Source organism: Podarcis melisellensis (assembly GCF_964234715.1).
Source record: "Podarcis melisellensis genome assembly, chromosome: 2".
Lineage (NCBI taxonomy): Eukaryota > Metazoa > Chordata > Lepidosauria > Squamata > Lacertidae > Podarcis > Podarcis melisellensis.
In genome coordinates, this window is record NC_138529.1 from 66,086,304 (window position 1) to 66,114,199 (window position 27,896).

The 27,896-nt window shown below is 40.8% G+C and overlaps 1 protein-coding gene and 1 long non-coding RNA gene across 4 annotated transcripts; one reads left to right on the forward strand and one right to left on the reverse strand.

The window, feature by feature from the left end:
• Window positions 1-1,353: 1,353 nt before the first annotated feature.
• On the reverse strand, window positions 1,354-15,053 carry LOC309364265 (ovomucoid-like). 3 transcript variants are annotated; one of them, XM_081901170.1, is made up of 4 exons: window positions 14,926-15,053; window positions 14,013-14,041; window positions 2,920-3,029; window positions 1,354-1,572 (listed from the first exon to the last, which is right to left on the reverse strand). In XM_081901170.1, exons 1-4 carry the CDS (start codon window positions 14,978-14,980, stop codon window positions 1,518-1,520), a joined length of 249 nt encoding a protein of 82 aa, XP_081757296.1. In that variant the 5' UTR covers window positions 14,981-15,053; the 3' UTR covers window positions 1,354-1,517. The 3 variants fall into 3 exon arrangements, with proteins under 3 accessions (XP_081757296.1, XP_081757297.1, XP_081757295.1); XM_081901171.1 differs by lacking the exon at window positions 14,013-14,041 and adding an exon at window positions 4,282-4,310 and having other exon boundaries at window positions 14,926-15,047; XM_081901169.1 differs by lacking the exons at window positions 14,013-14,041; window positions 14,926-15,053 and adding exons at window positions 4,282-4,310; window positions 5,204-5,325.
• A 9,236-nt stretch (window positions 15,054-24,289) lies between these two features.
• LOC309365548 lies at window positions 24,290-27,753 on the forward strand. Its single transcript, XR_014166231.1, has 3 exons — window positions 24,290-24,413; window positions 25,644-25,692; window positions 27,546-27,753. It is a non-coding gene; the product is annotated as an uncharacterized lncRNA (long non-coding RNA).
• Window positions 27,754-27,896: the final 143 nt, after the last annotated feature.

The window sequence follows — 27,896 nt, forward strand, 5'->3', positions numbered from 1 at the left end:
AAAACAAGATTTGCTTGATAGAAGAAAACAAGCAATGAATGTATGGCGTTAGCATCTTGGATTTCCATTGTTTGAGGCCATTTTCTTCTGAATACAAGTTACTGGGAAAACAGTAGGTGGGTCCAGTGTTTTTGCCCTCAGGTCCTGCTTGCAGGCATCCCATAGGTATCTGGTTGTCAGCTGTGAGAACAGGATGCTGGGACAGAAGAGACACAGGCATGATCCCACATCTTGGCCAATTTTGGAAACAAGCAGGAGAAAGTCTGGACCTTGCGTCTGGAGAGTTTGGAGGGTTCCAAATCTTGGCAGAGCTATGTCCCACTTTGTCGCTCAAAGGAGCTTCCCCTGATCCTATGCATTTTTACTCAGCAGTAAGCCTTATGAAGTAAGGATTCTCTTTCAAGGAAGAGTGAATAGGATTGAAGCCTGACACTTTATCATATGTTTGCACAACATGGGGGTACTTCCTGCCTTTCCCTGCCATAAGCGGATATTCTGATGAGCAGTTGAGTTGCCCTCCAGTGGCAAAGGCTGATGGGTGGACACTATTTTCTTTGCTCTGTTGAGATTTCCTTGTGGAACAATACCTGTGAAAGTGAGGAGCTCTTCTGCTTTTCTCTCTCACTAAAACAAGATGGCTGCTGCCTCTCAGAGATATCCTGAATGAACTTGGCAACTGGGCATATGCAGAACAGGATGATGGATCAGGTGGGCCATTGGCCTGATCCAGCAGCTGCTTCTTACGTTCCCTTTGTGCAGCAGAATGCTCTCCCCTTCTCTCTCTCTCCTCCTCCTCCTCCTCTGCATAGCCTAACCTGCCCTAGGGATTTCCCAAGTCCAGCAGAGCGACATAGGTGACACAGTGAGACACCCAGGTGGGGAAAACAAGGAGGAGAGAAATCCCATTGCATTAACATTAATTCTTGCACTGGCACAATGATGTAGCTGGGTACCCACTTGAATGGCCTATATCAATTCATATGATGGCAACTGAATTTTCAATGTGTACTTTTCTCTTATTTGTCTGTTTTTTATTTTCTTCTATTAAAAATCAATAGAAAAGAAAAGAAAGGTATTATGACAGGGGAGTGGGTCCTAGTCTCAGTGTCTAACTAATCACCTGGCTGTGTACAGGTGTTTTTTTGGGTTTGTTTTTTAATCTGCAGAACTCAATTGCCAGGACTCAGAAATGTCATAGTCGAAAGGGAGAAAATTCTCCTGATTTTTTGACTCAGTTCCCTGATTGTGCGTTATTAGTAACCAACTTCAAGACTGATGTCTTGCCCAAATCATATAATATTTTTAAGAATAGATAATACACAAATAAATGTATGGAGAGTTTGATAATGTTGCTGAGTTTATTTATTGATAAACCGAATCAAGATGTTGCGAGATATTCACTGGCTCACAGAGGATAAGCAAAGAGAAGAATAGATTTTTTTTTGTGGTGATGCGATGAGTGAAGCGTAAAGAGAAATGGGTCTTCTTTTGTAGTCTTGTGCATAGTCTTGTGCATCTTAAGCTGCCATGCATTTCCCGAAGTATTCCAGTTTCAGCTTTCCTCCACTTTTGCTAATGAGGAGAAAAAGAAGTCAATAAGTATGAGAATTCGTAAGGTGCAACTTTCATTATAACTCCTTAAAGAGAAATAATATATAGGTGGATAAGCTTATGCCATAATTGCTATGTGTCTTGCAGACGGGAAAGGGCTGAGGAAGAATCCTGTCAGAGACCCTGGAAAACTACTTCCCGTCAGCCTAGCCAATACTGAGCAAGAGGGACTAATGCACTTTTCAGGTCTACCATTTATGGAAGATTCCCCTTCTCCCGCCTTTATCGTACATCTGTGTCAAACCTCTCTAGCAGCAAATTTTCAGACTTTTACCTAGTGCAATTTCAAGATCCACATTAAGGAAACACCTAGTGTAGGCCTTTGTTACCTTCAGAATAATGTTCTTATTACCCAATGATGAGGATTTTTGTTATTTTTCTTCTGGGCCAACCCTACTACCTTTTGCATTGTGTCTGGCCTTGTGGGATGGTGATAGTGTTGGGATGCTCCTAAGGAATTGGGGGCAATTGGCAAGCACCCAGCTGGCCTTAGCCCACAGGCCAACATGCCGGTCGAACTCCAATCCTTTGTGCAGCATGAATCTGTGACCCAGAGCTTCAGAAGTTCAGAAGCTGGGCACATAACTCAGCAGAGTAAACACACAACAGAAGTGGGAGGGAGAGGCTTTGTAAAGCATATTTGCAAGCAGTTTATTAAGCATACATCAGGACCAAAGGAAAAACATGTCTTCTCCCCTTCATGTCCAAAAGCAGGCAGCTTAAGCGATAGCTACACACAAACGGAAGTTCGCAGCAAGCTGTGCTGGAGTGTAAACAGGGATGTGACACACAACAGTCATACCTGTTCCTCTTAAGATGGAATGGAATATTCTAACAGATGGAGCCCATTTGGGCCTATTTCCCCTCCCCATCCCCCTGGATTGCTCTTAGCAGCAGCAACAAGAGTGTCAGGAGGGTGGTGCATGTGAATAGCCCTCCCAAGCCACTCCATCTTCAAATTCAGGGCTACCTACAGATTAGCTCTGCTCACCATGTTCCTTTGGGCCTCATAAACAAGACAAAACTCAGGGCCATGGGCTAGAACCCCACATTGTGCAAAATGATTCCAGCACTGCCCGGGGGGGTGTCTTCCCCCCGCTTGATTTTCCCTTCTACATGGGTGCTGATTCTCAATTTCTTTTTATTTCGTTTATTTACATCTCACCATGCTTAGTGAAAATATAATCATGTACTTTTTAACTTCCAACAAAGATGTCTGAGAGGAAAAAAAGATTCCTGCACTCCAGGAGGTTGGACTACATGACTCTCGGGGTCCCTTCCAACTGCATTATTCTATGATATACTCACAAATATGCATTGCAGAAGTCACACTGGTTGCCATAGGTCTCGCCATCAGAACCGCAGTGGGGACGTTTCTCGAAGATGCATGCTGGGTTTGGATGCCCTTTGCAATATTCCTGAAGATGAAGGATACAACACTTTTAGAGGTCCTCCCCACTTAACCTTTGGACTGCAAGGCCTTTCTGATTATTACATGCCTAATAATGAGGCACAAATGAGGAATACACCAAGTGTTATATTCAGTTATGCATTCAAGCACAGGAAATGCTGATTCATTGTCCTGGCAAGCAGGGAATTGTGTGATAATGTTGTTCTCTATTCATCCCAAGTTCGCTCTTGGGGCATGTGATTCGGTGACATGGTAAGGCCCCATTGTGGATGCTTAAACTTGTCAAATTATAGATTGTCGGTGCCAGGGATTTCATGCAAGACACCTTTAAAGTTTAAAATATTGCAGGGTTAGAACAGGTACAAAGTTTTTCACACTGCCAAACAAAATTTGCAGACATGGTAGTCCCTTCAGGGAAGATTACTGTATTTTTCATCCAATAGGACGCACCGGCCCATAGGACGCACCTAGGTTTTTTGGGGGGAAATAAAGGGGGAAAAATTCCCTTTATTTCCGCCCCAAAACCAGGTCGGGGAATCCAAACCAGGTCGGGGAACAGCGGGATGGCGGCTCTGCGCCTCCCCGCTGTCCCCCGAGCTTGTGGGGCTGCCTGATGTCTGCCCGAAGTGCAGGGCGCTCTGCTTCAGCGCTCCCCACGCTCCGTGCAGCAGGCTGCTATCCGCAGACTAGGGAGCCCTGCGGGAACTCCAAGCTTCAGCAAAACCCTGCATTCGCCCCATAGGATGCACACAGATTTCCCCTTCATTTTTGGAGGGGAAAAATTGTGTCCTATAGGGCGAAAAATATGGTAATCCTGCCAGATTGTGAGTGGGCAGCTCCAGGGGTTTCATGCTAGATACATTTAACAGTTGTTTTTGCAAATAAATACTTTTTAAAAACGCACAGTGAGTGTCTAGTAATAACAAAATAACCCCAGTAGGCTACTACAGAACACAAGCTGAGACTTTCTTACAAATTGTGGGTAGCAACTGGAAATAATAATAATAATTGCACCGCCTTTTTTTAAAGAAAGGGATGGGACTAGAGATGTGAAATCATGGGGAAAATCCAGCACTTGTATGTTATGTTTGTGTTGATGTGTTTTTGTTGCCTGTATTATAAATTCTATTTTAAAAATTGACACATACACACACACACACAGAGAATAATTTTAAATTCCACAAGAAATATAAATTCACTTATCTTAACTCCATGTTACTTCCATGTTCTATCATAAGAATAAATGATTTCCCACTTACCGCTTCCCATGTTGCTTTCACAACAACATCTAGATGCAAAACATAGATAATGTGAAAATGATTTAGCAAATCCATATGCTGCATAATAGTCCATTTGATAACATTTATTTCTAGTAACCGAAAAGTGGGATGCATTGTATCTTGTACATCCTATGTTATCCTAAAAGTGCCTTGGCAATACACAATTTCCTTTAAATGTCACTGAGCATGGATAGGAAGACAATCAAATCAATGGGAAATGGTTCAGTCTGTTAACTATAATAATTACAAATAACTGTATATACTGGTTTAGTCCATATCTAACTGGGACCCAGTTCTGTTGATTTCCCTTGAATGCCTGGCTGTGGTGCTTTGAGTGTTTAGAATCATGGCTAGGTCCACTTTTTATGTCACAAACGCCATGTGGAGACCATGAAGAAAGAAGTGTACAGTACATGGTAGCTTCAGGGGGCATTAGTGTTTCAAACCTCCGTTTTCAAAAAGACTCCTATTGTGTGAATAGTGGTGGGTGCCTTGTATAATATAGAGCCCTGATGTAGAGTAGCTTTATTTGATAGAGTAAATCTCACATAGGAAGACATTCATTCTGGCTCTTCCTGCCATGTATAATTTCATATAGGAGGAACCTTGAGAACAGACATGTTTCAGTGCCCAAAAGAATGTGGGAAAGGTACAAGTGTATATGTGTTTTGGGGGGATGTGTGTCCCTGTCCTTCGTGTCCCTATGTTTGACCACAATGTCTCCTCCTTCCTTTCACTTTCAGACAGAGAACACCATGGTTTGCAAGGAGATTTTAACTGGATTTAGCCACCACAGGTGGAGCCTTCCTACACTCATTTGAAGGCATGAATAGTCCATGAATTGTATGGTCCCTACACCTCTCTGAGAAAGAGAAATTTTGCAATATGAAATATGACTCACCTGAGTACAAAAAGAAGACCATCAGAGTGAGGAGGAAAAAGCTGCCTGGCTTCATGATGATGCTGGTGAGTTTAGTTCTGTCTGCCGCTTAGTGTTTTTCCAAGCAGTAGATGCTTCTCAGATTTCTCTGGCTGCAGTGAGGTCTGGACTCCTGCCCTAAATATATAGACGTCATTGTGGCACCAATGATGAAATCTCCCAGTCTCAAGAAATATTTACATGTGGAAATAGGACATTACAGAGGGCAGCAATGTAATATACCATGCATAACAGTTCCCTTCCTCTGCAGAAACTAGGGACATGCAAGAGATATGTAGTAACCAGTAGCTTAGGAAGTTGCATGTAAAGTAGCTTGTCTTGACAATAAGCCAAAACAAGGCTGAAAAAAGACTCCGGTGATAAATTGCATGTCACATAGTATTTGCCAAAAAATAATTTATTACATGTACACCTAGCCAACACTGATTTCAGATATAAATATTACGGGGGTAATATTCAGATATAAATATTACGGGGGTGGGGAGTTTAGAGGTAGCTATCAGGAAAACCCATGGAAAGAGCCTTACTGGTTCAACATGTAAGCTATAAAATAAAAGAGGTATTGTAAAGATTGTCCAAGAAAGCAATACAAATACGTTATACACGTCAAACGCACCTATTATCTTTAATTATTTGAAAACCACAGCAGTGTTGCTACCACTTGGCAGAGAAAGGGGCAGGCACTCGACTTTGGTAACAATATTCTTTCTGTTGAGATCATAGTGGTTTGGAAAGATCTTGATACTTCTAAAAAGAAGGATGATGCAACTGTCATTCAACAAAACTATAGAACTAAGGAGTCGCACCTACAATTGTGAGGCATTAATTCTGTCTCATCTCCTTCCTAACCACCGCAGCATCTCTCTCCAACCCTTATGCCTTTGCTTATTAGCCACCCATGTATAGTCCACACCAACATCCCCTCTCCATTCACCAGACCAGCAGTTCTCTGCCCAATTTCCCTTATATCTTTGTATGTGTTTTACATGATACATCTTGGCCAATATTGGAAACAAGAAGATCGCAGGAGAAAGTCTGGACCTTGGGTTCAGAGAGTTTGGAGGGTTCCAAATCTTGGCAGAGCTATGTCCCACTTTTTCCCTCAGAGGCACTTCTCCTGATCCTAAGCATTAAGCCTTATGAAGTAAGGATTTGCTTTCAAGGAAGAGTGAATAGGATTGAAGCCTGACACTTTATCATATGTTTGCACAACATGTGGGTACTTCCTGCCATTCCCTGCCATAAGCAGATATTCTGATGAGCAGTTGAGTTGCCTTCCAGAGGAAAAGGCTGATGGACGGACACTATTTTCTCTGCTCTGTTGAGATTTCCTTGTGGAACAATATCTGTGAAAGTGAGGAGCTCTTCTGCTTTTCTCTCTCACTAAAACAAGATGGCTGCTGCCTCTCAGAGATATCCTGACTGAACTTGGCAACTGGGCATATGCAGAACAGGATGATGGATCTGGTGGGCCATTGGCCTGATCCAGCAGCTGCTTCTTACGTTCCCCTTGTGCAGCAGAATGCTCTCCCCTTCTCTCTCTCTCTCCTCCTCCTCCTCTGCATAGCCTAACCTGCCCTAGGGATTCCCAAATCCAGCAGAGCAACATAGGCAACACAGTATGAAACCCAGGTGGGGAAAGCAAGGAGAGAAATCCCATTGCATTAACATTAATTCTTCTGCTGGCACAATGTTGTAGCTGAGTACCCACTTGAATGGCATATATCAATTCATATGATGGCAACTGAATTTTCAAAGTTTACTTTTCTCTTATTTCTCTGTCTCTTTTTTATTTTCTTCTACTGAAAATCAACAGAAAATAAAATAAAGGTATTATGCCAGGGGGGTGGGTCCTAGTCTCAGTGTCTAACTAATCACCTGGCTGTGTACAGGTGTTTTTTTTTTGGTTTTTTTAATCTGCAGAACTCAATTGCCAGAACTCAGAAATGTCATAGTCGAAAGAGAGAAGATTCTGTTGATTGTTTGACTCAGTTCCCTGATTGTGCGTTATTAGTAACAAACTTCAAGACTGATCTCTTGCCCAAATCATATAATAATTTTAAGAATAGATAATACACAAATAAATGTATGGAGAGCTTGATAATGTTGCTGAGCTTATTTATTGAGAAACCGAATTAAGATGTTACAAGATATTCACTGGCTCACAGAGGATAAGCAAAGAGAAGAATTGATTTTTTGGTGGTGATGCAATGAGAAAAGGGATTTCTTTTGTAGTTGTTTCATAGTCTAATGCAGTTTCCTACGTTTTCCAATTTCAGCTTTCTTCCACTTTTGCTGATGAGGGAAAAAAAGAAATAAATAAATATGAGAATTCATAAGATGCAACTTTCATTATAAATCCTTAAAGATAAATACTATATAGGTGGGGAAGCTTATGCCATAATTGCTCTGTGTCTTGTGGCGGGCAAGGGCTGAGGAAGAATCCTGTCAGAGACCCTGGAAAACTGCATTCTGACAGCCTAGCCAATATTGAGCAAGAGGGACAATTATTCTTTTCAGGTCTACCATTTGTGGAAGATCCCGCTTCGCCTGCCTTCATTGTACATCTGAGTCAAACTACTCTAGGGGCAAATGTTCAGACATTTACCTAGAGCAATTCCAAGATCCACATTAAGGAAACACCTAGTGTAGGCCTTTGTTACCTTCAGAATAATGTTCTTACTATTCCCTAATTCCCTGATGACTTTTTTGGTTATTTTTCTTCTGGGCCAACCCTACTACTTTTTGCGTTGAGTCTGGCCTGGTGGGATGGTGATAGAGCCCATTTGGGCCTATTTACCCTCCCCGTGCCCCTGGATCACTCTTAGCAGCATATATCCCCTGCCCCCAACACTCTTAGCAGGAGCAATAGGGGTGTCAGGAAGGTCTGCATGTGAATAGCCCTCCCAAGCCACTCCATCTTCAAATTCAGAGCTACGTACAGATTAGCTCTGCTCACCATGCTCCTTTGGCCTCATAAGCAACACAAAACTCAGGGCCATGGCTTAGAATGCCACATTGTGCAAAATGACACTGAGCGACAAAGACAAATTCTTAAGAGATCACGAAGATTTAGTGAAGGAAGCAGAACTTGGAGAAGAGCCAACAATACCAGGAAAAGGAATATTGGACCTGGCAAATTTATCGTTTGGACTACAGCCACCAACAGAAGAAGAGCAACAATTGGGAGCAGTAGGAGGAGTAAGTAAATAATCCCATCATGGCCCTGTGACTATTAAGCTGGAACTGTAATGGACTTAACATTCCTTGGAAGAGGAAGAACATCTTTCATATTCTACAGAAACAACAATTGGACTTGATTTGCCTGCAAGAGACACATGTGACAAGAATACATAGAAAACTACTTATCAATAAAAAATTAGGACATGAATTTATTTCATCTGACAGAGTGAAAAAAAGAGGAGTGGTTATATATGCAAAGGACAGGTTAATGCCGAAACAAATATTTAAAGATGAACAAGGAAGATACTTGGCAATTGAAATTCAAGTACAAGGTCAGAAATTTCTGATCCTAGGAATTTACGCACCAAATGAAGGCAAATCCGAATTCTTTAAAAAGTTGCATGAGATTTTGCTGGACTATATGGATTCAAATATAATTTTGATGGGAGATATGAATGGAGTTGTCTCTACAAACATGGACAAAGCACAAAGACAAGAAATTTCTAAAGACGGAAGGTTACCAAAAACATTTTTTGAAATGACTGACAATATGGACTTAGTCGATATTTGGAGATTAAAAAATCCTCTTGAAAGAGAAGGAACCTTCTTTTCTGAAGCCAAAATGACCTGGACTAGAATTGACCAAATATGGGTTACTAGAGGACTGGCATCAAAGATAAAAAAAAGTGGAAATCTGCCCAAAGACTTGTTCCGACCATAACACCGTGACGATGGAGATGAATCAAACAACAGCTGGAACTTTCAGATGGAGGACGAATGACTCATTATTCAGAATAATGTAAAAAGGCCCAAAAACCCTAAGAGACTATTTTGAAATTAACATGAGAACTAATGTGGAAAAAAGAGTAATCTGGGACGCAAGCAAAGCGGTTATGAGAGGTTTCTTGATACAACAAAATGCAATAAAGAAGAAAAGCCAAAATGAGAAAAAGGATAAGATATTAGAAAAAATTAAAGAAGGAGAAAAGAAATTGAGATCAAAACCAAAGTCTCAGGAGATCTTGAGAGAAATTAAATTATACCAAACGCAATATATGAAACTGATGAACCAAGAAATAGAATGGAAAATTAAACAAATGAGACAGAAGACGTTTGAATCTGCTGATAAATGCGGGAAAGTTTTGGCTTGGCAATTGAAGAAGAGACAAAAACTAAATACAGTGACAAATTTAGAAGTGGATGGAAAGAACATTAATAACCCGACTGAAATCAGAAGCTGCTTCCAGAGATACTTTAAACAGCTATATGCACAAGGGCCAGAAAAAGAGTTTGATATAGAACAATTCTTGAAGAAAAATGGGATGAAGGAAATTACATGTCAAGACAAAGTGCTTCTGAATCAGAAAATAACTGAACAAGAAGTAGAAGATGCCATTCAAAACATGAAACTGGGCAAATCTCTGGGACCTGATGGACTGACTTCCAAATATTACAAGGCTTTAAAAGAATGGCTAATACAACCTTTGAAGGAAGTCTGTAATGAAATCCTTGAGGGGAAAGAAGCACCTGACACGTGGAAAGCTTATATCACGCTTATACCGAAGACAGAGACTGAAAAGACCCAACTTAAGAACTACCGTCCAATCTCTTTATTAAATGTGGATTACAAAATTTTTGCTGACATTTTAGCTAAGAGATTGGAAAAAGTTTTGATGGGGGAGATTCATAGGGATCAATCGGGCTTCCTCCCGAGAAGACATTTATCAGATAATGTAAGGAACATAATAGACATTTTGGAAATGTTAGAAGTTGATATAAACACAAAAGCTGTTTTGATATTTGTGGACGCGGAGAAAGCCTTTGACAATATTTCTTGGAACTTTATGAAGAAGAATCTCCATGGGATGGGGGTAGGCCAAGGTTTTGAAAACGGTATAGGTGCAATTTATTCTGAACAAAAAGCAAAGCTAATTGTAAATAATATTATTACAGAAGAACTTAAGATAGAAAAAGGGACACGTCAGGGGTGCCCAATTTCCCCATTACTTTTTATCTCGGTCCTGGAGGTTTTGCTGAACATGATAAGAAAGGACCAGCTGGTTAAAGGGGTTCAGGTCGGAGCGAGACAATATAAATTGAGAGCATTTGCAGATGATTTGGTACTTACATTGCAAGAGCCGGAATCCAGTACGAAAAGGGTTTTGGAATTAATTCAAGAGTTTGGTCAAGTGGCAGGATTTAAATTAAATAAATTAAAGACTAAGGTATTAGAGAAAAATCTAACAGTAAGAGAGAAGGAGAGGTTTCAGAATGAAACAGGTTTAACAGTGGTTAAGAGTGTAAAATATTTGGGGATTAATACGACAGCTAAAAATATGAACTTATTTAAAGACAATTATGAGAAATGTTGGAACCAAGTGAAAAAAGATTTAGAAATTTGGTCGAACTTGAAGCTTTCTTTGTCTGGTCGAATAGCAGCTATCAAGATGAATGTATTGCTTAGAATGTTATTTTTGTTTCAAACATTGCAAATTGTTGATAAGATGGAGTGTTTTAAGGGATGGCAGCGAGATATTTCTAAATTTATCTGGCATGGCAGACCAACACGGCTACCTATCTGTAACTGATGGATGCTAACCCTGTAGACACACCGATGACAACACCATGCTTAGTGCAAATATAATCATGTACTTTTTAACTTCCAACAAAGATGTCGGGGGGGGGGGAGAGATTCCTGCACTCCAGGAGGTTGGACTACATGACTCTTGGGGTTCCTTCCAACTGCATGATTCTTTGATATACTCACATATGTGCATTGCAGAAGAAACACTTGCTGACATACATCTTGCCATCAGAACCACAGTGGGGACGGTAGTTCAAGGTGCATACTGAGTTTGGATAACCTTCGCAATATTTCTGAAGACAAAGGACACAGCACTTTTAATGGTCCTCCCAACTTAACTTTTGGACTGCAAGGGCTTTCTGAATATGACATGATTAAGAAAGAGGCAAAGATGAGGATTGCAAATGACAGTACGCCAAGTGTTATATTAAGGTTATATTATACATTCAAGCACAGGAAATGCTGATTTATCATTCTGGCAAGCAGTGAATTGTGTGATAAAGTTGTTTTGTATTCAACCTAAGTTCCCACTTGGGGCATGTGATTTGGTGACATGGTAAGGCCCCATTGCGGGGGCTGAAACCTGCCAAATTATAGATCGTCAGTGCCAGGGATTTCATGCAAGATACCTTAATGTTTAAAATATTGCAAGGTTAGAACAGGTAAAAAGTTTTTCACGCATTGAAACAAAAATTGCAAACATGGTAGTTCATACAGAGAAAATTAATCCTGCCAAATTGCGAGTGGGCAGGTTTTTGCAAATAAATACTTCTTTAAGAGAAAAACACAGTGAGTGCCTGAATTCATAAGACAGTGGCTAAATAATATGCCTGCAAAGTTGGGTGGTCTGTCTAGTAATAACAGAATAACCCCACTAGGCTACTACAGAACACAGTGGTAGTGCAACTTGTACAGTATGTTGGCGACAAATATTCACACAGGGGTTCAAATATAATTTTACACCATTTATCAAATATGTGAGAAAGAGACAATTACTTACAAAGTGCCATGAAAACTTACAAACTACCTAAAATAAAGTGAACTTGCAGTATCAGATTTTCTAGGTTCTTACAAATTCTTGACTCAGTTTTTCATTTTTTCTTGTTTTTTAAATAAGTTCAAGAAGATTATAGAAAAGGGTAAGTTCAACGTTGTTCCCCGTAGCTGTGAGGTGCTGATGAAGCAGCATATAATAAAGAAAACAGGGTGCCAGCATTCTATCCCTGTTTTGCCCTAGCAGTCCATGCAGTTGAGAGGCTGCTGTTTCGCCCCCGGTGGGGCCAATTTGTTGGGGTTGGCAGATAGCACACTCCCTGAGCACAGTTTTCTGGGCTCTTCAGTTGTTTCGTGCCATGTGTCTATTAGTGCTAATTGATAATAATCCAAATGGAATCTTATCAGAATCAACATAATACATTTCTAGGTGTTAAATTAGATACAAAGTAAATATAATTTCTCCCACTATACAGAAAGAATCAATTTCCCTTATATGTTTGGGTGTGTTTTACATGATACATCTTGGCCAATTTTGGAAACAAGAAGCTGACTGAAGAAATCTGGACCTTGGGTTCGGAGGGTTTGGAGGGTTCCAAATCTTGGCAGAGCTATGTCCCACTTTGTCCCTCAGAGGCACTTCTCCTGACCCTATGCATTTTTACTCCACAGTAAGCCTTATGAAGTAAGGATTTGTTTTCAAGGAAGAGTGAATAGGATTGAAGCCTGACACTTTATCATATGTTTGCACAACATGTGGGTACTTCCTGCCACTCCCTGCCATAAGCAGATATTCTGATGAGCAGTTGAGTTGCCTTCCAGTGGAAAAGGCTGATGGGCGGACACTATTTTCTCTGCTCTGTTGAGATTTCCTTGTGGAACAATACCTGTGAAAGTGAGGAGCTCTTCTGCTTTTCTCTCTCACTAAAACAAGATGGCTGCTGCCTCTCAGAGATATCCTGACTGAACTTGGCAACTGGGCATATGCAGAACAGGATGATGGATCTGGTGGGCCATTGGCCTGATCCAGCAGCTGCTTCTTACGTTCCCCTTGTGCAGCAGAATGCTCTCCCCTTCTCTCTTCTTCTCCTCCTCCTCCTCCTCTGCATAGCCTAACCTGCCCTAGGGATTTCCCAAATCCACCAGAGCAACATAGGCAACACAGTATGAAACCCAGGTGGGGAAAGCAAGGAGGAGAGAAATCCCATTGCATTAACATTAATTCTTCTGCTGGCACAATGTTGTAGCTTGGTACCCACTTGAATGGCCTATATCAATTCATATGATGGCAACTAAATTTTCAATGTGTACTTTTCTCTTATTTCTCTGTCTGTTTTTTATTTTCTTCTATTAAAAATCAATAGAAAAGCAAAGAAAGGTATTATGACAGGGGGTGGGTCCTAGTCTCAGTGTCTAACTAATCACCTGGCTCTGTACAGGTTTGTTTTTGGGTTTTTTTAATCTGCAGAACTCAATTGCCAGAAGTCAGAAATGTCATAGTCGAAAGGGAGAAGATTCTGTTGATTGTTTGACTCAGTTCCCTGATTGTGTGTTATTAGTAACAAACTTCAAGACCAATCTCTTGCCCAAATCATATAATATTTTTAAGAATAGATAATACACAAATAAATGTATGGAGAGTTTGATAATGTTGCTGAGCTTATTTATTGAGAAACCGAATTAAGATGTTGCGAGATATTCACTGGCTCACAGATAAGCAAAGAGAAGAATGGATTTTTTGGTGGTGATGCGATGAGAAAAGGGATTTCTTTTGTAGATGTTTCATAGTCATATGCAGTTTCCTAAGTTTTCCAGTTTCAGCTTTCTTCCACTTTCGCTGATGAGGAAATCCTGCTGATGAGGAAATCCTGATGAGGGGTTTTATGCTTGAAACATTTAACAGTGGTTTTTCCAAAAAAAATACTTCTTTAAGAGAAATATAAAATTCACTTATCTTAACTCCATGCTACTTCCCTGTTCTATCATAAGAATAAATGATTTCTCACTTACCTTTTCAAATGATGCTTTAACAACAACATCTAGATGCAAAACACAGAAAATGTGAAAATTATTTCGCAAATCCATATGCTGCATAATAGTCCATTTGATAACATTTATTTCTAGTAACCGAAAAGTGGGATGCATTGTATCTTGTACATCCTATGTTATCCTAAAAGTGCCTTGGCAATACGCAAATTCCTTTAAATGTCACTGAGCATGGATAGGAAGACAATCAAATCAATGGGAAATGGTTCAGTCTGTTAACTATAATAATTACAAATAACTGTATATACTGGTTTAGTCCATATCTAACTGGGGCCCAGTTCTGTTGATTTCCCTTGAATGCCCAGCTGTGGTGCTTTGCGTGTTTAGAATCATGGTTAGGTCCACTTTTTATGTCACAAGAGCCATGTGGAGACCATGAAGAAAGAAGTGTACATGGTGGCTTCAGGGGGCATTAGTGTTTCAAGCCTCAGCTTTCAAAAAGGCTCCTATTGTGTGAAAAGTGGTGGGTGCCTTGTATAATATAGAGCCCTGATGTAGAGTATCTTTATTTGATAGAGTAAATCTCACATAGGAAGACATTCATTCTGGTCCTTCCTGACATGTATCATTTCATGTAGCAGGAACCTTGAGAACAGACATGTTTCAGTGTCCAAAAAAATGTGGGAAGGCTCAAGTGTGTATGTGTTTTGGGGAGATATGTGTCCCTGCCCCCAGTGTCCCTATATTTGAGCAATGTCCTCTCCTTCATTTAGCTTTCAGAAACGAATACCAAGGTATGCAGGGAGATTTTAACTGGATTTAATTAACACAGGTGGATCCTTCCTACACTAATCTGAAGACATGAATAGTCTATGGACTGTTTGGTCCCTACACCTCTCCGAGAAAGAGAACTTTTGCAATATGAAATACGACTCACCTGAGTACAAAAAGAAGACCATCAGAGTGAGGAGAAGAAAGCTGCTTGGCTTCATGATTTTGCTGGTGGGTTTGGATCTGTTGGCCTCTTAGTGCTTTTCCAAGCAGTAGACGCTTTTCAGATTCCACTGGTTACGGATGAGGTCTCGTATCTTCCATGTATTTATGGAAGTTTCTGCAGCCTTGATGATGAAATCTCCCAATTTCTGAGAAATATTTACACATGCAAATGTGATTACAGAGGACTGCAATGTCTCGTACCAATTTTAAGGGTTTCCCTTTCAATGCACATTCCACGTGCATGCAATAAACATTTGGCAACCGGTTCCTTAAGAAATATGGCCTTCTGGTGTGATGATGACATTGCTGTTGCAGATCACAAGAAATGAGGTACAAACAAAACAGTTTTAGAAATGTTGGGATTCTTTTGATCATAGGCAATTGTTTTAGTACCAAGAAAAACAAAGGAGCTTTACTCGTTCAGCATGTAAGCCATAAAATAAAAGAGGTATTGTTGTCCCAGAAAGCAATACAAACACATTATATATGTCAAACACTTATTATTTTATGTTTTTGCCCTCAGGTCCTGCTTGCAGGCATCCCATAGGTATCTGGTTGTCAGCTGTGAGAACAGGATCCTGGGACAGATGAGACATGGGCACGATCCACCAGCGCTATTCTTATGTTCTGATTAAACCACACTTCCGATGCTCAGAGTATTGCCCCAACAATATCTTCCCCATTTTAACTTGGAGATTCTTCTTGAAGTGGCATATTCATTCTATTGAGATTGCAGTGGCAAGGCAAATCTTTGATACTTTTAAGGACAGACGTCACATTTCTCGGCTGTCTCACAATTGTAAATGGGACTCAACAGTTTGGTGATTTTGGAGAGTGCTGGTTGCATTGCCCTTCTTTTGAAAAGTGTCAGGTATTTTGTCCGATTTTTGCATCAGAACATAATAATGCTTACTTCAGGTAAGTTCCAGTGGCTGCAGTGGCAGGAGGGCAGCCCCACAGCTCTGACCCACCCAGTGTGCCACTTCTGGATGCTGGCAGTGGGTCCAGCAGATATGGAGCTGTATTTACGTCAGCAGCAATGAAATGATATCACCCTTCTCTAGAAACCCACGTGATACACTGCAATAAAGTTAACTGAGAATGTTACTGTCTTTTAATTCATTTTTATTGATTTACTTTGAAAATATCTGTTATCTTTGCTATGACTTATGTTTGAGACAATAAGCTGTTCCATGTACTATTTGCTAACTGGCTGGTTGCCTAATGTTTCTTGAATTGTGCACTAAAAGGAAACTGTTGAAATTGGTACAGGATACTGCAGTCCTCTGTAATATTCCATTTCCATATGCACATATTTCTTGAAACTGGGAGAGTTCGTCATCAAGGCCACAAAGACTTCCTTATATGCATGGGAGAGAGGTTAGATCTAACCGCTTGGAAGAGCACTAAGAGGCTGACAAATCCAACATTACAATCATGAAGTTGCCTGGGTTTGCTTCTCTGGCAGTGGTCGGGCAAGCGAGGTGCCAGTAGGGGGTGCTGTCTGTTTCATTTCTCCAATCTGGGTGGGCTGACTCTGGGGGTTAGGCGATCTTGTAGGTAAACTGGTCCCAAGTTGTTAAGGTCTTTATATGCTAATGGGAACACCTTGAACTCTGCCTGGTTCCTCATCCAGGATAGGCAATTGACCAATTTCTTGGACATGGGGACTACTTACCCACAGTGCATCCATCTTGCTAGGTTTCAAGCTCAGCTTGATTTTATTCATCCATTTCACCACTGCTTCCAGGCAATGGCCCAGGTACTGTACAGCCTCTCTGGATTCAGATGTTATGGCAAAGTAGAACTGAGTGTCGTCAGCATACTGATGGCACCTCACTCCGAAACTCCTATTGACCTCTCCCAATGGAATCATGTAGATATTAAATAGCATTGGAAATAAGCACTCCATAATGTGGCCACAAGATGTGCCCCCAAACAGTGTCCCAAAGCTATTCTCCGGACTTGGTCCTGAAGATAGGATCAGGACCACTGTAATACAGTGCCCCCAATTCCCGTTGCCTGGAGCAGAGGCAGACTTAGAGGAGCGTGACCAGTTTGGTCGCACTGGGCAGGGAGTCTCTGGGTTGCCTCAGGAGTTGCTGCAACTAGTATATAGAATGGAAGGTGAAAGGTAGGCGGGGGCCTCAAAATTTGGGACTCCAAGGCCCTCCACTGCCTGGAGCTGGTCCAGGAGGATACCATGGTTGATGGTGTCAGAATAAATGGCATCAAAATTATGTCAATGCTGCTGTTGCTTCTACAGTGGGCAATCTGCACCTAATACCACGCTGCCCATTTCTGATTCGCATTGGAGCTCCATTGAAGTTACTTATTTTAATTAGAAAAATAGCTGCATTTAAAAAGCAGAAGCAGTTTTTTCCCCAATATCCCCTTAGTACTAGGCATGGTTATTTTGCAGAGGGTGCATATATGTACCAATACATGCAGGATGACTCGTGTGCAGGGATGGTCACTTCATCCAGCAGGCAGAGGGATTTGGCAGGGGGCATCAGCTCCCTCACCTTCATTTTCCCACCCTTAAGATCAGTTTCCCACATTTCCCAAAAGTTTGCAAATAAAGAAAGAAATTTTTAATCTGCACAAAATTTCACCAGCATTTTAGTGTGAATTTCTCCCCAAAGGCCCATTTTTTTGCATGCCGTTGCTCCAGCTATAATGCATTTTTACTGTTACTTTCATGAATATGTGAATTTACTCTAAAATATGGATTTTTTAAAATACACATTACTTGGCAGGAGAAGCGAGCTGAAAAATTCAGAGAAGTGTGAATTTCAAAAGATGGCTGTTTTTTTGGTTCACATCTTGCTGTGGAAAGCGTCAAACAGGTCCGCTTGCCATTACATGCCAACTGAATGGAATGTCTCTCTCATCCCCACTTGGGGGTTTTGCTTGCAGAGTTGTCGCTTCCAAGACCTTCTACAGGAAAGACTGACACCAGAAGCTGGTCAGCAAAACCATTGGTGCAGCTCAAGTGTTTTTCTCTTTTTTTCATGCCTTTTCATTCTTGCTGACAGAGAATTTCAACCTGTGGGTTACTTTGCAACAACAGGAATGTTTAGGTTAGGACCTGTGATAGGGATCTGCACATCCACATATACAGTGGTACCTCGGGTTACAGATGCTTCAGGTTACAGACGCTTCAGGTTACAGACTCCGCTAACCCAGAAATAGTACCTCGGGCTAAGAACTTTGCTTCAGGATGAGAACAGAAATCATGCGGCAGCAGCGGGAGGTCCCATTAGCTAAAGTGGTACCTCAGGTTAAGAACAGTTTCAGGTTAAGAACAGACCTCCAGAAGGAATTAAGTACTTAACCCAAGGTACCACTGTAAATACCCAACAGCCCTACTGGAACTGCTTGCCTGTCTGGAGCTGTATTTACAGTTGAATAACTACCTTTGCCATGTAGATAATACGTAGGTGTATTTGTGGTGTTCTCTCTGGTTCTTTGTTTCTTCTCAGATAAGCATCTTTCAGTATATCAGAAGTTTTATTTCTAACCCGCTCAATGGTGCAAAAAAACCTCTCTTGTTAATCAACTGGAAAAAAGAGAGAAATCAATGGGATTTCACATTGTTAATACAATATTTGAAATATCGGTTATTTCAATGGGATTGCAAGCATTGGTAGACTGAACAGTAAAACTCTACCCTTCCCTGCCTTCACCAATCATCCATCACCTTCATGTGTGTATAATTCCAATAGTGACTTAGAGTAGAGAACATCAAATAAAAAGAATTAAGGGGAAATGGGGGGGGGAGAGAGAGAAGAAAGAAAGTTAAAAATAAAAGAGTGAAAGAAGGAAGGAAAAAAGAATGAAAAAAAGAAAGAGAAGTAAAAAAACGACATCCGATTCTCTGTTAGTTACATTTAAAGAGAACATTCAAAGTATTTACTCCAGTGTGACATCCAGCTGCTCCTCCTTCTGCCAAGTTACATTTTCTCCATCTTCAGACCCAGACATCTCAAATTCATTCATTTTCTCTTCCACATAAAAAGTTCAAAAGGGGTTCTCCAATTATTAATTTCAATAAATGTCATCGACGATTCCGCCATGTTGAAAAATAATTCCTTTTGTCCTTGTTCACACAAGAGCCTCTCCGCTGTGGTCATATGTTAAAACAATATTCCATAGTTATTTACGTATTGTATATTCATTAATCCACATCCAGCTCCATATCTTCTGAATCCATTTCCCGTTGTCCGTGATTTTTCATCCTAATTTAGAGGCGGGTTTTGGACAGTGTAGGTGGTTCCACTGCACTGGATGCTGACACTAGAGGGAGCTGCAGAGGTTCACAACTATATTGTACTGAACTGAGCAGAATGGAAGGCGAGAGGTGGGGGTGGGGGTGCCAATTTTTGGCCTGAAATTTTAAAGACCAAAGTCCACCACTGAGTTCAGAAGTGATTACCCAAGATGATCCCGTCCTTATGATTAATAAGAAGTTGATTATATTGAGCTTCATGAAGAAAGGTGATTTGCAACCCCATCAAGTCAACAACATGAATTAAGGAAAGGACTCGTGTAATTTATTCAACTAGGACATCTGAAAGCCCCTGAAAATGAGGGGAGGAAATCATTGGATAGGCTACAGGCTCAGACTCTTCTCACCCCCAAACGTACCATATAATCCAATTTTTCCCATGGTGATCATAGTGATCCCATCATAGGATTCATCTTTTCTGTTACATACTGGACCTCCCAGTTCTAGCCTTTTCAACACATGCAGGCAATGTGAAACATTTTAGGCCTTAGTGAGTGTGGCACAGACTTATAAAAAGGTAAAGGTAAAAAGGTAAAGGACTCCCAGACAGTTAAGTCCAGTCAAAGGTGACTATGGTGTGTGGAGCTCATTTTGCTTCAGGTTGAGGGAGCTGGCATTTGTCCGCAGACAGCTTTCCAGGTCATGTGGCCAGCATGACTAAACTGCTTCCAGTGGCGTAGCGTGGGTTGTCAGCACCCGGGGCAAGGCAAGTAATTTGCACCCCCTAACCCGTGGATTTGCGCCCCCTAACCCATGGATTTGCGCCCCCTAACCCTAACCCCCAGATGTTGCGGCCGGCCCCCCCTGCACCCCCCACACTACGCCACTGACTGCTTCTGGCACAACGGAATACCATGACGGAAGCCAGAGCACACAGAAATGCTGTTTACTTTCCCGCCGCAACAGTACATATTTATCTACTTGACCTGGCATGCTTTCAAACTGCTAGGTTGGCAGAAGCTGGGACAGAGCAACGGGCACAGGCTTATACATGGGATCCTGACCAAGCTGAACACTACCTGTTAACTGTGTGGGTTTGGGCTTCACAGGCTGCTTGTTTCTGGAGTCCCAGCCAAGCAGCTAAACTAGGGATTTTAATGAGCCACTGGTGGGCTTCCATGCAGGGCTGGCAGATTGTGTTGGCAAAGTGAGTATAGGTAAAGAAGATACAGGTTAACTCTAAAGGTTTCCCAAAATCACTGCTCTCCACTTGTAGGGAATTTTTTAGGAGAACCCCCAGCACCAGAAGATGCCCTCAGCCTCCTCTTCCTGTCAGCTTGACTCCAAAAAAAGCTCAGGCATAGCTTGCCCTGCTCCCACCTGGCCAAGGGGGGGGGGGCAAAAGGATACAATCTTTCTGTCTTGCACACCCATTCACAAAGGCAGCAGCTGAGCTGAGAACCATAATGTCATACCGGATCATGTTTGTGTGAACATCTGACCAAACTATGCATTCACAGGGTTGAGAAGTGGGAATCTTTGAAAGAACATTCAGACTAACTCTTCTCCTTCTTCATTATAGTATTAAAGGAGACAAGCATAAGGAAGATACCCAGCAGCACCCACTCACCCCCCAAATACCTATGCAGTATACGTGTTAATCCAGAAACCGATTAATATTCACTTCAAGTTCCTCAGAATGCACAGTAGCTTGATATTTTGAAAATATCATTTCCTATCAACCCATCCATGTGACTTTTCAGCCTTTTACAATGCATTGGCAAATGACAGTTGGATGCTGAAAAACAGCATCTTCTAAAAATTCAGTTCCAAAGAATGACACGATTTAAGGAATAAAAATCAATTTTTAAGACTTTGTAAAAGAAAAGGGTTGAATAAATCCTTTCGCCTTTGTTCACACAAGAGCCTCTCCACTGCAGTCATGTGTTACAACAATAGTCCATCATTATTTACTTATTGTATATTCAATAATTCACATCCAGTTCCATATCTTCTGATCCCTGTACCTTCTGATTCAGGCAATGAGAAATTAAATTTCTTCCTATGTAATAAGTAGGTAGGAATGATTTTTTCATTCATTTCTCCTCACCATAAAAGAAAGGAAAAAAGTGATCTATACTCTTCCTTATACTTGTAAATAAAGCTTTGTGCAATGTACCTTCATTCCAATGTGATTCTTGGAAGAACAAAGGTTTAACTATGATATGACAAATAAATAATCTTATTTTATTTATAGAGTTCAGAAATGAACCGTTTTGTTTGGCACTGGAGAATTGGCACTCTGACAGGTTAGTTCAGATATGCTTCCTCTCAATTTTTCCATCAGTGTATAAGCTGTGTAATTCCCTTGTATTTCAGGTTGGGCTGCTTCTGTATCCTTAGAGTTACTGTATTTTTTTTTTTTTGGTGAAAGAAAACATAACAGCTTCCAGAATCAATCAGCATAAATATCAAATTCAGTGTATTTTTTTTTTATCAGGCCTCTGGCAGGTGCTTCTACTCACTGAAGTAGTCCTATGATGAAATGGCAGGTAGACCCTATGATGAAATGGCAGGTAGACCCAGAGAACAATGAGTGAAACCACATGCCTGAACTGCATGTTTGCTTTTTCAGGATAGCCATGTGTGAAAGAGCAAGGGTTAGTTTTGCTGCAGTGGTGTAGCTTTGCAGAGAAGAGGCAAAGGTGTTTGGCGGAAGACCAGCAGTAGGCAGAGGAAGAGCCAATGGCAGCCAAAGCCTCCCTTACTCTGGTCCCAAAACTGCTGTGGACATCTCACAATGTGCTCCATGAGATCTCATGAGATATCTGTGACATATTGCCATCATTTCACCACTAGCAGCACCACTGTTTAGGCTTCCTGCACTCAAGGCAGCTACCTCAGCTCGCCTCATGGGTGGGCCGGCCCTGAGCGTAAGGCAGCTTCCTGTGTTACTATGCATTTTGAGTGCTTGAAAAATGTCTTTCCCTCACAAAAGCAGCACTTACTTGCATTTGCTAGGAAGCTCCCTTATCCAGTCAGGCTGCTTATCTAGCTCAGTACTGTGCTCTTTGTGTAGCAATGCCTCTTGTGTGTTTAAATCTAGAGTCTTTTCCTACCTGGAGATGTCATGAATTGAACTGGGGACCTCTGGCATTCAAAACAAGTCCTCTGCTATGAGGGAGCTATGGCTATGGATTTTCTACAAATTCATAAAAAGTACTGGGACCCTGTTCTGTGATCCCCTAGGTATGGCCATAAGTAAGGATGGAAGAGAGTTTGGTTTGGTTTGCATTTTGATGTGCACCTACTTAATTCACACTTCTTGATAGTTGAACTGAAACATGGCTATCCTTCAAATTGTGTATAGAAATATGTACAAGAATATTTCTACTGGGAGAGAGTGTGCAGGATAATACAAATATTACTGAAAATAACTTACAAAAATGCAACATGCTGGGGGAAATTGCTTGTAAAAGTGTGTATTTTAGGACAGATTAACACTCAAATGTGGTGGACTTTTAAAAGGCAAGCTGAAACACAAATCGAACATAAGATTGGGGAAATGGCACACTGAGAAAGCAACATGGACAAATCCACCCATCCCTAGAACAGGAAAAATATTATAGACCTCATTAGAGGCACACATTTATAATCATATGAAATGGTTAGTGCTCAGCAAACCAACTGCTGATCATACTCCCATCTCTTTATAATCTTTTGAAAAAGTTGTTATTAGGCCCATTAAAGCATTAATTGGATATATATAGTAGCGGTAAAAATGTCTCATACAGCAAAGGTTTAATACAACTGAGTAACTGAGTAATCTGAAATAGTTCTAGTAAGTCTTATAATTAACTTGTTCTTCTACAACACATTCTTAGTTTTTAAAAAGGAGAAGCCGTTGTGCAGCTCTTAATCTCTTTAGAGAATTTTTTCTGAATTTTTGAGAGATCAGATATGGCATCCATGGGTTTTTGGTCTCCTTTCAGGCACCTTCGGGGATGAATACATTTGGGAGAACACGGTGAGTAACGCCGTATTGCAGCTTTCTGCAGTTGGTAGTGTAATATAGATAAGGTTGTAAATGCAAGTTGGCAGGTGGAGAAGAATTTGAATTGTGTTCCTCAAGTGTAAGTGGGAAATACAGTAGTGAAGGAGAGCTGTGGAAGAGCACTGTTATTAGCAGTGATATGACTACTCATTTCAGTGGGATGTGAGACCTTCTCTTTGAATTTTGCTTCGTTTTTGTGATTGCTGAGGTTGAGGAAGGGCAGGAGGAAGATCCAGGTCCATTGCTCTCCCCAGGGCAAGGACCTCCACCTTGCCCCAGGCCCATTCCCCTCCCCCTACACATCCAGGGACTACAGTGATAGTGGTGTCAGGAGGACAATTCTGCAGCTCTGGCTCACCATTCACACTGCTTTGGGAACAGGAAAGACATTCAAGAGTGGAACTGGTCATCCAGGTGGCCACGCCCAATTGCAGAAAAGCTGATGAAAGTTTTGTACAGCTGACCCTGCCTTGTGGCTGACCACTACAGACAACCCCACACCTTGCAAATAGCATTAAATCTACAAAACAAATCATCAGGTAATCGGGAAGCCTGTGCTTTTATTTGCACACAGTACTCAGCTATACAGCTGCAAACAAAACGTTTTAAGTGTGTTGTAAAGTACCTTATGCAACTAGATGGTGATGGTGAGCTATGGCAAATTCAATACATTTTTCAATTTTTTTTAAAAAAAATTTTTGTCTAGATTCCACCACAGAATTGTCTGGCTATTCTATATATTCCAAGTTTCAGTTTTTATATGGTGCCTTTTGTACAATGATGCCCTAGGCAAGTCCACACTTGAGAAATTTATTCAACAATTTTTCCTTGGTTCAGTCTTTTACATGCTTTTTCCTTGTGAATAATGCGGAATGTAAAAAGGAAAGGTAGATTCATAAGGTACCCTCTTTTCTCCTGTGTATCAGTTATAAACTTTAAAGGATGAAAGCATTGAAAAGTTATATAAAGGACAACTGTTGTGTGGACATATAATGTTGTTTGTTTTCTTTTTATAGTTGGATTGCAGCCAACACCTCCGGGCAACTGGTAACAGACTAATAATCTGCACAAGGATTTATTTTCCAGTCTGTGGTACAGATGGCAACACTTATGCCAATGAATGTGAACTGTGTCGCCATAACCGGTAAGTAGCGCAGATGCAGAAGATTCTTTGCTGGGCAACAGACCGTGGCTACCATTAGTTGTAATGATGTCTCATCCAATTTGTTTTATCTCTCCCTTTCCCATCCAACCCCACTTCCAAGATGGGGGCATGTCTTACATGGGACCATTCCCATTTCACCACCATTCCCCTGTGGTTAGCCGGAGACTGAGAGATTATTTCTGGGCCAAGGCAACCAGCTGGGCTTCAGTCCTCAGTGATCTCTGTGTAAATCCAGTGTGCTTACAACATGACATTAAACTTACTCTCTACTCTCTGCAATTCAGTTCATATTTTAATGTACTTCCAGCTAATTTGTACATCCCCCAAAAATATGTGATCCAAAAGACAGATATTGTTCAAAACATATGTACAAAAATCTGTATATTAAAAATAATGTACATAAAAGTATGTATATTGCTGAAAAGAATATATACAGATGCACATTAGGCAGCATGGCATACAAAAATGTATTAGGATAAAATGCACACAAAAAGGAATTCCACAAGATCTTTTATTTATTTAGTTTCTTAAAAACACAAACAGATATGGAAATGGGGTGAATTAAGCTTAAGACTGGAAATATGTGGAACTGAAATGGACAGATTTAGCCAGTGGCTTTTTTCTGGGGGTACTCAAGGGTATGCAGTACCCAAATGTTACAATTTTGTGGTGAGTACCAGCACTTTCTTTCTTAAAAAAAGAGAGAGAATGCACTGGATTTATCCATTACTATAGCACATATTTTTTACTCCAAGGCTCTGACTCTCAGCAGGGTACATAGCGGAACTAGTTCTTGTCCCATGCTTGCAGTCATGGGATTGTTTTTTATCACATGACAGTGTTTTCATTCCATATATTGGGAAGTGATGGGGATAAATGCAGTTTAGCCAAACTGTTGTGCTGCTGAGTCTGTACGCGAACTGCCAACACCCTGCAGTTCCTGAAGTGTGCTGATGCTTCTTGGCATCACTCCCTGTGATGTCCGGGCTGGAGAAAGATTTTGAGTCTCCCGAACGACCGCCAGGAGGGAGAGAGCAATGTGTCTCTGCCAGAGTCCTACATGCGAGTAGGATGCTCCTCCTGACAGTTCAATGGGCATTTGCCTGTGACTTGCAAGGTCTATTAGTTCCGACCAATGTTTATTATTAGTATTATTAGTCCAGAATACAGGAAATTGTACTAATAATACTAAATTCTTCTCTTACGCAGCGAAGAAAACAAGCTTGTTGGTAAGAAGGATGTTGGAGAATGTGCAAAGGTAGGTATAAAGAGTTTTGTGGTGAGAAATTGAACCTGCAGAACCAAATGGGCAAAATTGTCGTGTGATTTGGAGGGAATTGAAATGTCTTAAACTTATTAATTGCTTTTCATCTCAAAGTAATCTATAGATAACTGCAATATACAATATATCTCTCAAAACAAAATAATTAAAAGCAACTCCTGGTACAGTGGTACCTCATTTTTCAAATGTTATCCACTCCTGAAGACAGTTTGAGTTTCGAAATGTTCGGAAACCGAGGGCGGTCTGCAAATTTAACAGAGAAAATTGAGAAAAATACAGTGGTACCTCAGTGCACAGTGCAAGCCGTTCAACTTCTGAGGCAAGTTCAGAAACAGAAGCATTTACTTCCAGGTTTTCAGCATTTGAAAACCAAAACATTCGTCACCGGAGACGCTTCAAAACTGAGGTACCGGTGTACAAGGTAATCAGACCATAAAGACAACCCCTCCATTCCTTAACCACCAAAGACAGAAACACACACACACACACACACACACACACACACACACATAAACATGTCTGCAAAGAAGAAGAAAAATAACACTCTAAACTCCTGGGGTGAAGGAAATGTGGTAACTTTACCATAAATTGTCCATCATTTTGATCCGTTATTTTCGCTGTTAGCTTTGTCAGTTCCACATAGACATCATCTGGAATACTGTGCCTGCATTTTAAGAATAATGTAGCTCAATTGGTACAGGTTCAGAGGGTGGCAATTAATAACATCAGCACTATGGAAAACAGGTCCTAGAAGGACAAATGGAAAGAATGCTGGATAGGTTTAGCTTGGAGATGATGAGGGATGTGATAGCACTCCAGATCCTTGAAGGACTGTGGCATAGAAGAGGGTAAATATTGTTCTTTGCTGCCCCAGAGAACTAGGGCAAAACTCGACTGAATGTGCTCAAGTTACAGGAGGATAGGTTTTAGTGGGAAACTACTTGGTGGTCATAGCAGTTCAACAATGAATGAATTACAGAGAAGGATGGTAGACTGGAGGACTTAAAGAAGAAGCTAGACAGTCATCTGTTAAGGATGCCTTAGTCCTGGATTCCCCCCCCCCAAAAAAACCCCCTATGATTCTAAGGACAGCCACAAGCCTCCTTAATACACTGAAGAAAATACAGCTAAATAGCTATCCAAATCAAATGCATTACTGATGGTGGATAATAGTGTGATTCATTATGATCAAACATTTATGCCTTCCACATTGTAGAAGTTTGAAAACTCAACTTGTCGATACATCAAACATGGACATTAGGGGTACGAATGTGCTGGAGGTTGCCATTACTACATAAAGAGAGAATTTGGGGGTGGGCATTAAGAGCTCTCTGTGTAAGCGCACAGAACTACATCCCACACCAACCCAATCTGTGTGGGGTGCAAAATGTTTGCTTTGCACATATGAAGAATGTGATAGACATTTCCCCATGTGCAGCATTGGGAAACAATATGTAAACAACAGCAAAGTCCCAAAGTGTAAGTTTTATTCCTGGTACACTTTACTTTTTTTATAATATACGCAAGTAATAAATAAAAACAGGCTTGAATTAGATTGTCAGAAAATATACTAATGTCAAGAAATCAGGATGCCTGTGCTTCTCAGTAAAAAAAAGCCACACTGGATAATTTTGTCCTATCAATGTTATTTGGTCTAGTGATTCATATGTTCCTTCCTCATCCTGTGAAATAAAAAGGCATGTAAAAGGAAATGGTAGATTGAAAGTTCACTCTTCTTAAAAAACAAACAAACTGGAAACATGAATGTGCAAAGGACATTATATAGAGGACTGCTGGGTACAATAAAATGGTACATGTTTCTTTTATAGATGGATTGCAGTGAATTCAGGCAAGCGAAAGGACTCATGCCCAAAATCGCTAAACCAGTCTGCGGAACAGATGACAACACTTATGTCAGTAAATGTGATATTTGTCGTCAAAACCTGTAAGTGGATACTGAACATCTCCCCCCAGGCAACGGATAATGACTATGATTCTTTATAATGAAATCTCATTATATTTTTTATATTTGCCCCTTTTCCACTCCCACCTTCTTTCCAAGCTTACACAGTGGCTTCCATGGGACCAATCCCATTGTATTCTCACAATCCAATGATTGGTTATCAAGAGAATGATAAATGATGATTGGCGCAATGCAATCCAATAACCACCAATGCTAA